This window comes from Elephantulus edwardii, unplaced genomic scaffold, assembly GCF_000299155.1.
Source record: "Elephantulus edwardii isolate Elephantulus edwardi_28Jun2011 unplaced genomic scaffold, EleEdw1.0 scaffold00340, whole genome shotgun sequence".
NCBI lineage: Eukaryota > Metazoa > Chordata > Mammalia > Macroscelidea > Macroscelididae > Elephantulus > Elephantulus edwardii.
The window spans coordinates 236,470-245,495 of NW_006400090.1; the positions used below are offsets into that span (position 1 = coordinate 236,470).

The following is a 9,026-nucleotide window of genomic DNA, read 5'->3' on the forward strand; positions in this document are numbered from 1 at the left end:
ATCGTATATATACATTTATATATATGTATTATATATATGTATATGTATTATGTATATAATTGATAAAATTTACAGAGAATGCCAGTACCAGGACACATTGCTGATTGTGGAACATTAGAATACTGTCTCATTTTTCTTTGAATATTGACTACTCACCACCATTCATCTGTCAATTTATCTGTCTATTGACTTGCATATTACTGTAATGCCAAAAGCTGTGCAGAAATTGTTTTAAAAATCAGCAAAATCACACAGGGTGGATAAGTTTCAGCAGATATTTCAGACTAAGAAAGATTAGGATGAAAGACCTGGCAGTACAGTTCTAAAATAATTGCCAAGTCTTAAGAATTATAGAATTGTATAATTCTTATAGAATTGTAGAACATTGCCTTCCTTAGGGCCAGACGATAAGACTCTCAGGTTCAAAGTACTGAAAATATACAGCTAAAAAAGGTCTAACTCCTCAAAGTAGAAACAACCTTAATGGCATAAGCGGAGTAAAGCTTTCAGGACCCACATTTGCCGGTGTGGCATGGCTCAAAATGAGAAGCAGCAGCTGCAAGCATCCACCAATAAGCAGAAGATGGAATATGCAAAGCATTCTTCCAGGAAAATGATAAGTTGTAAAGACAAAATATAACACTTCAAGATCCATATCTTGAGTATTGTTATTATTGCTGTTGTTATGCATCAACAGTGTTGTCGTCATGTGACGTTAAGCTGGAACCAATGCATAGCTGACCCTCCAATGAGTTTTCAGTGGCTGTTAATTGCACAGGAGATTGTTCATCTTTCTCATGAGAAGCAGTTGGTGGGTTCAAGTCGCCTGCCTTTGGTTTGGTAACACAACTTTGTAATGTTTTATCCACTAGGCCATCAAGCATTAGTAGTCTAAAATGAACTAGGATTGACCATTTTGAATTGGACAATCATGTGTGTGTGTGTGTGTGTGTGTATTTTCCTACAATACAAGAAACAACAAGTTGATGAGGACTGGAACCACATTCACTGTCAAAAATACCACTCTAAAATCTATCAAATTCACCCACCAATCATCAATGCCAAAGAGGAAGAAAGAAATGATCAAAAGGATGTCAGAAGAGGCTCTGGAACTTTCTCTTGCTAAAGCAAAGACATGAATTGATGGTGTGAAAAAAGCTGAACAAATTACAAAGATCATCTCAAGAAGACAAAATAAAGTTATTATATTAAATGTGCAATGATTTGGAGGCAGGAAACCAAAAGGGAAGAATACATTCCACATCCCTCAAGCTTGAAGAACTCAAGAAAATGGAAAACCTTGAGTTTCAGTATCAAAGGCTTATATGGGGAAAACACTGAATGATATAGGAAGAATCAAAATATTGTGGAAGAAATACTCAAAGGCACTGTACTCAAAAAAAGACTAAGTTGATATTCAAGCATTTCAAGAGGTAGCACATGATCAAGGATAGATGGTATTGAAGGAAGACATTCTAGCTAGACTAAAGGCATTTTAAAAATTCAAGGTTTCACCTATTGGTTAATTAGCAGTTGAGATTTGTCAGAAAATCGATATAATGCTGGAAATGCAACCTCACCTACTGGCCAACTGACTGAAAGAGATCTGTATTTATATCTATTCCAAAGAAAAGTGATCCAACAGGCTCTTTGATGATGATATTAACAAATAATATCATTAATATCAATCACAAGTAAAATTTTGTTGAAGATACTTTAAAACTATTTCAGCAGTACATCATCTGGGAACTGCCAGAAATTCAAGTCATAATCAGAAAAGGATGTGGAATAAGGATATCATTGCTGACATCAGATGGATAGAAACTGAAAGCAGAAAATAACAGACACATCTTTACTTGAGTTTTATTGACTACACAAAAGCATTTCACTGTGTGGATGCTAAAAAAATATGGATATGATTACAAGAATGGCAACTTCAGAATACTTAATTGTGCTCATGTGGAATCTGCATAGAATCAAGAGGCAGCTATTAGAACATAAGGTAGTGGCAGTGCAAGGTTTAAAATTAGGAAAGGAAAATGTCTGTGTTGTAGTATCCTTTCATCATATCTAATCAATCTATTTCCTCTCCAAAAAGCAGAAGATCATCAAAAGAAAGGATGACTCTCAAGGAGATGTACTGCAACAGGGACTGCAAAAATGGCCTTGAACTTGGCAGATATCATGAGGCTAGTATAGGATAGGGCAGGGTTTCTATGTGTCATTCGTAAGATTCTAGGAACATAGTTGAGTCATACTTCATTCTATGAATAGCTATGGGTCATAGTTGACTGGATAGTGTTTAACAATAATTCAGTCTACATGGTAAGCAAATATTCCCATAAACTGGAGTATATGAATAATTTATTCACTATCAGGATTGGAGGGAGATTCATTAATCTAATGAATAATATAATTCATTCATTGAGCCTTGCCAATGAAAGTGAAGAAAATGTTAAGAACTACCGAAGAAGATCAAAGACTACACAGGCTTCAGTGTGAATTGCACTTTAACATAAAGAAGCCAAAATACCTTACTATTGACCCAATAGGCAGCAACATGATAGCTAGAGAAAAGATTAAAGAAAGATGCCGAAAATTCCACTTAACTTGAATTCACAACCAACATGTGTGGAATACAGAGTCAGTAAGTCAAATTGCATGGTGAGTTGGGCAGATTTGCTGCAAAAGACCTCTCTGAAGTATTTAAAACCATAAATGTCACTTTAAGAAATAAGATACCCTTGATTCAAGCCATGGTCTTTTAAGGAGGAGTAAAGAAGAACTGATACATTTAAATTATGCTGTTGGTAAGAATATTAACTATATTCCAGAAGAAGGAATAAATCTGCCTTAGAAGAAATACAACCAGAACGGTTCTTAGAAGGGAGAATGATGTACTTTGTACTTGTTATGATGAGCAACCAATGTCTAGAGAAGGACAGTAGACTTTTTAAAGGGTCAGCAAAAAATGAGACCCTCACTGAGACTGATTAATACAGTTGTGTGGTGATAATAATGGTCTCAAACATAGCAAAAATTGTGAGCATGGCTCAGGATCAGATAGTATATCGGTGAGATGGGGTCCAACAATGGGTTGAACTAACCTGAAGGGATCTAATAACAGCAGCAACACTTTACACTAGTTTTCTCTCTCGATCCTTATGCCCTAGCATGCACACTCCTATATCTATACTCAACACAAAGTATTGCATCTAAACCAAAAGATGCCATAAATTTAAGATAGAAAGCATATGAGTTAGGTAATTTTTTTTCAAAATTATGGCTGACCATTTTCCAAACTGGTTGAAATATGTAAGTTTACATACTCAAAAGTGCAGGACATTATCTCATCTCACTTAATTCTCTCAATTAGGAAAGGAAATTAATTCCAGTCAGGGTGTCTCACCTGGTTACTGACTCAACTAGAAAATGTAATTGTTGTTAGATGCCAACAAAGCTACAGATTTGGATGCTTGTTGTCACCTTTAAGCAAACATTTCTGGATAAACAGATTTGAACCCAGATAAGGTTTTAATTCATTGCACAAAATACTGACGTCTTGGACCTGCCACCAGTACACATACCAATCTAAGGGCCAAAATACCAAATGCCCATCCACAAATGAGTGGACTGAGAAATTGTAGTACACTCACACAATGAAATATTATGCAGCCCTAAGGAACAATGATTTTATAAAATACTATATAGAACTCAGAGAATATCATGCTGAATGAACTGAGTCTCATAAAGACAAATATTGCATAAGACCATTGTTGTGAAAATAGGAGAATAACTGAATAAAATGTGTATAATGTTCAAAAGGTGTAAGAAACAGAAGAAGCAGACAGAAAAAGGAGAAGAGGGGAAATCACTAGGGTATTAGAGGTTAGTGACTGGTGGAGGTAAAGAAATAGGAAAGATTCAATGGGGACTTGAAGACATGAGTGCTAATAGGCATACATAGTCATTAGTTATATAAATTACAATGTATGCTGCATTGAAACTTAGGAGGGGGAGAACTGTTTAAAAGGGATATATGATTAGATATTATTATTATGACAGGAATCCAGAACGAAGGTAGCATAGTAGAGTGGACTTGGAGGGAGGGATCGAATAATAATGAAAGAATTTTTTTTCTTTTATTTTCGAAAAGCGAATTGAGGAGAGAGGTGGGCAGGGATAAAAGTGCAATATTGAATGAATGGAAATCCAAAGTCTCTGTAAACTTTCATTAAAATTAACTTAAAATAAAAAAGATGAAAAAAATTTACAATACATATTAATGAATTGCCTAAAACAAAAGGTACATAATGTACATGAACAAAACACAGTATATATGAATGATTGTATACAAACTAATCTTTTTTAAAACTGAGGAACAATTGAACCTTCCCCAAGCCAGAAGACGTATAACAAGACCACATGATATCATATGATCAGAAATGATACTGATGATGGTTGCTATCTTTCTCGTTTATGAGAAAAGTGCTAAAATAATACTGCCAACTAAGAAAAAGATTAAACTGCTCATTTTCAGAACCTTTGCAAATCTACATGAACAACTTCCTTCTTAGGTCATTTCCTCTCAGACCATGGAAAACAACATAAGCAATAACAAGGAAAAGTTTGCCTATTGGTCCAATCTGGAAAGTACAGTGTATAAAAGCTCCAGAAGAGCAGAAGTTCCCAGTATCTGAACACTCACCTCTGCACGCAAGCCCACCCTCCACACCTGACACCATGACCTGCTCCTGCTGCTCCCCTTGCTGCCAGCCCACCTGCTGCCGCCCAACTTGCTATCAAACTATCTGCCATACCAACTGCCTCCGACCAGTGTGTGAGGACAGCTGCTGCCGCCCCTCCTGTGGCAGCTCCTCCTGCTGCCAGCCCACCTGCTGCAGACCCACCTGCTGCCAGTCCTGCTGCTGCCGCCCAACCTGCTATGAAAACACCTGCCGTACTCACTGCCATACCACCTGCCTCCGACCAGTGTGTGAGATCAGCTGCTGCCGCCCCTCCTGTGGCAGCTCCTCCTGCTGCCGCCCCTCCTGTGGCAGCTCCTCCTGCTGCCGCCCCATTGCCTGCTGCCAGCCAGCTTGCTGCAGCCCCATGTACTGCCAGAGAACCTGCTACCACCCAACATGTGTCCGCCTGACTGGCTGTCTGCCTGAGACCTTCGGGTGCACCTCCTGCCAGCCCTGCCACCGCCCATCCTGCTGTGGGTCCAGCTGCTAGCCAGCCCTGCTGTGGCCCAACCTGCTGTGAGACCACCTGCTGTACAGCCACCTGCTTCCATTCTTGCTGTGTCTCCAGCTGCTCTCAACCTTCCTGCTGCTGATCCTCTTGCTGAAGACCCACTAACTGCCACTTTCCAACTTGACATTAATCAACACAAGCCTCCCAACAAAACCGCTCCCCAGACTTTGCCATCTTGCAAGCTTCTGTTAATTGTCTTCTATAAGTCTTGACAAACTGCTTTCTGGGAACCAGCCTACTTCTCTTTTCCTGTTGATCACTGTCCGAGCTTTTGGTCTGCCTTATCTGCTCTTAAGTCATGCTCTCAGATGTGGAAAAGTGATCCTCACCTTTTTTCAACAGCTTAGAAAACAATGTTCAACTTTTTTTTTCTTCTTACCTTTCCTCAATAGTTAACAATAAACATTTCCTCATTGCAATCACTCGTCTTGTGTTTTCCTGTACTCTTTTTATGTTGCTTTTGACATTGTCAACAAGATTACAGAAAACCAGTACCTTATAATATATTACAGTAGAATACTAGTCTCAATCTTAAATGTTGTGTACTAGTACCTTGAGTAGTAAGACATGTCTTTTGCAATTAATTGAACAATAAAAGACAAACTTGTCAATTAAGGTATACTGACCCTTCAAAATATCCTAATCTAAAATAAGACTATTGCTTTTGTTTATCTGTTTGTTTGTTTTTAGCTGGCATCTTAAAAGGGAAGAAGTTATTCTCTTGGCAAACTTCACTGTCAAAACTGAAGCCTTTGATGTTGTTTGCCTGGCTACCCAGTAATCTGTAGCTGAGAATTATTCCTCTTTTTGGCATGTAGAAGCAAGCGAGCTCAGGAACTTGAGAAGGCTGAGTTTGACAGCAGGGGACATAACCACCTGACCAAGATGCCAAAAGAACATACTGTAAAAACTTCTCACAGCCACTGTGCTGCCCCTCCCTACAGTGAAAGACTTGTCCTCCCTCTCCTTCATTTAAGGCCACAAAGTCTCCACAATGAAGAGATACACTTGGAGAACCCTGAACTTGAACTTCTAGCTTCTTAGATGTCAACAGCTCCTCTGAAGAAAGGTGAGCTATCTTCTCCTGGGCAATTTACAGCTTTGGAAACGCAATGGAGGGTTAGCAACGAGTCAGTATGACTTGACAGTAATGACAGAGAGAGAAACAGTGAAAGAGCATCCCCACGTGTAAAAGAATAAATCTCTTTTTTGCTAAAGCTACCTACTTGTGATGTATCTGTTATAGGAGCACTAGTTATCTGGTGGTCTAGCGGTAAGGAATTGCACTTGCAGCCCAAAGGTACACAGTTTAAATCCATGAGGTGCTCTGAAGGAGGAAGATGAGCTCTTACCTTCCTCCCCTATGATTTACAGTCTCTGAAAATCCACTGGAGGATCAACTCTGATTTAGTTCTTATTCAACAGCATATAAAACAGAATACATAATTAAGACCAGGCTTGAAAAAGATCTCACAATAGCAAGGAGTTGGAAACAACCTAAGTGCCCATCAACAAACGAATGGCTAGAGAAGCTGTGGTATATTCGCACAATGGAATACTATGCTGCATTAAAAAACAAGGAACTCATGCAATATTATTCAAAATGGTTGACTCTGGAGAACATTATGCTGAGTGAAATATCCCAGTCACAAAAGGACAAATATTACATGATGCCACTGTTGTAGAATGGGACTGTCCTTGGGGTTAGGGAGACACTGAGTAAGATGTGTTCAATAATGTATACTGCACTGAAGCAGAGGAGGGAGAGAACCGTCTAAAAGAGAGATGTAACTGGGTGTTTCTGTCATCACAGGAGACTAGAGCGAGGGCTGCATGGTGGAGGGGACCTGGGGGAGGGTTTGTAAAACAATGAAAGAATCTTTTCTTTTACTTTTCCATAATTTTTGGACTCATGTACTTATAACTTGTTAGTCAAATTTGTGTCTTCTAGGTTGCAACACCCCCATGATACATCTTGAAGGATATGTACATGTACAGCCAAGCACAATCAATAAGAGTGCATCTGAATTCCAAAATCAATCTCCATAATAGTCTATGTGTTTCCTACTGCCAAAGGGGCCCTTTAGAGTAGTGAGAGAAGATCTTCACCCTGAAACCCACAGCGTCCCTTTTCAGCAGGAAGTAGCTAAGAGAATATGCTGTCCCCTTTTCCTTATGACTCAGGGTGAAGTCTCTCTCAGGGAGGAGTGATAGGGAATGGCAAAGGATACACTGACAAAGAAGATTAATCAGAACTGGCTTTGACAAGCACTGTGGCATTTGGACAAGAACAAACTGGGAGGAGGGTAGAGAGAATAGTGCAACAATGAATGAGTGGAAGCCCAAAATATCTGTAAATGTTTATGAAAATTAATAAAATATAATTATAGAAAAAAAAAAGAAAAAGATCTCTTTAAAGAGTAAAAATGTATGTCTAAGATGTTGTTGTTATGTGCCGTCAAGTCGCTTGCGACTCATAGCGACCCTATGTACAACAGCTCTAAACTCTGCTCTGTCCTGTGCCAATCTCATTGCCTCCAACACACTCATCCCGATTGCCCCAGTCACTGAATCAATCCACCTCCTAGAGGGTCTTCCCCTCCTGCGCCTGCCCTCCACCCTCCCAAGCATGATGTGCCTCTCCAAGGACCGGTCTCTCCTTACAACATGACCAAAGTATGTCAGAAAAAGCCCCAGAATCCTTGCCTCCAAGGAGCAGCCTGGTTTAACCCTCTCCAGGATGAATCTGTTTGTTCTCTTAGCAGTCCATGGCACCTTCAGCACTCTTCTCCAATACCAAAGCTCAAAAGCATCAATTCTCCTTGTATCCTCCTTGGTCATTGTCCAGCTCTCTGACGCATAACAAGTGATTGCAAAGACCATGGCCTGTACCAGATGCACCTTTGTCTCCAGAGACACACCGTTGCTCTTGAGTACTTTAGAGAGGTCCCTAACAGCATGTATAATATACATTAGTAATAAAAGAAATGTAAACTGAGTACACAAGAACATAATAAAAGTTAGAAGAGTCCAGAGGATGCTAATAGCATAAGATATACTGCTGATTGCGGTATGCAGGAATGTTATTTATTCTTCCTACTAAAATTGTCTCCGCTACCATTCATTTGTCTCCCCACCCCCTCTTTACTTTGGTGGTTTGAGTGTTGCAAGACGTTTGGCTACTAATATTTTTTTAAAAAATAAATAAAAATATAAAAATAAAACCACGGTCTTAGGTGCCTATTGCTTCTATAACAGAGATACCATAAGTGGATAATTTGAACTAAGAGACATTTATTCTTTTGCCATTTAGAAGACTCATTCACTCACTGACATTAACTTGGCTCTGGCTCCTATTGATTCCTCTCTGGGTTTGCGAAGCTGGAAATCACAAAGGGAGAAGACTGCCCTTTTCTTTCCTTAAGAAGTTTGTAAATTTGAAAAGGAGTAAAATTATCTCTCTACACAGATGATATGATAGTATACTTAGAAAACCAAAAAGATTCAGCAAGAAAACTATTGGACATAGTTGACCAATTCAGCAAAGTAACAGGATACAACATCAATATACAAAAATCAATTGGATTTCTCTACAGTGACAAAGAGAATACAGAACTGGAGCTAAGAAAAACAATACCCTTCACAATAGCTAATCACAAGAGAAAATATTTGGGCGTAAGTATAACTAGAAGCAAAAAAGGATCTATTCAAAGAATATTACAAAACATTACTGCAAGAAACAAAAAGAGACCTGGAGAAGTGGAAGA

The 9,026-nt window shown here is 39.0% G+C and overlaps 1 protein-coding gene across 1 annotated transcript; it reads left to right on the forward strand.

Moving 5' to 3' along the window:
- Positions 1-4,743: 4,743 nt before the first annotated feature.
- Positions 4,744-5,341, forward strand: LOC102854677 (keratin-associated protein 9-2-like). The gene is made up of 2 exons (XM_006901703.1): positions 4,744-5,164; positions 5,232-5,341. Exons 1-2 carry the CDS (start codon positions 4,744-4,746, stop codon positions 5,339-5,341), a joined length of 531 nt encoding a protein of 176 aa, XP_006901765.1.
- The last annotated feature ends 3,685 nt before the right edge of the window (positions 5,342-9,026 follow it).

What these genes read in the sequence shown, in the direction of transcription:
- LOC102854677 (XM_006901703.1), top strand. Translation starts at nt 4,744, where the DNA reads ATGACCTGCTCCTGCTGCTCCCCTTGCTGCCAGCCCACCTGCTGCCGC. An exon ending in ATGTGTCCGCCTGACTGGCT is followed by an intron (nt 5,165 to 5,231) that starts GTCTGCCTGAGA and finishes CTGTGGGTCCAG; the next exon opens with CTGCTAGCCAGCCCTGCTGT.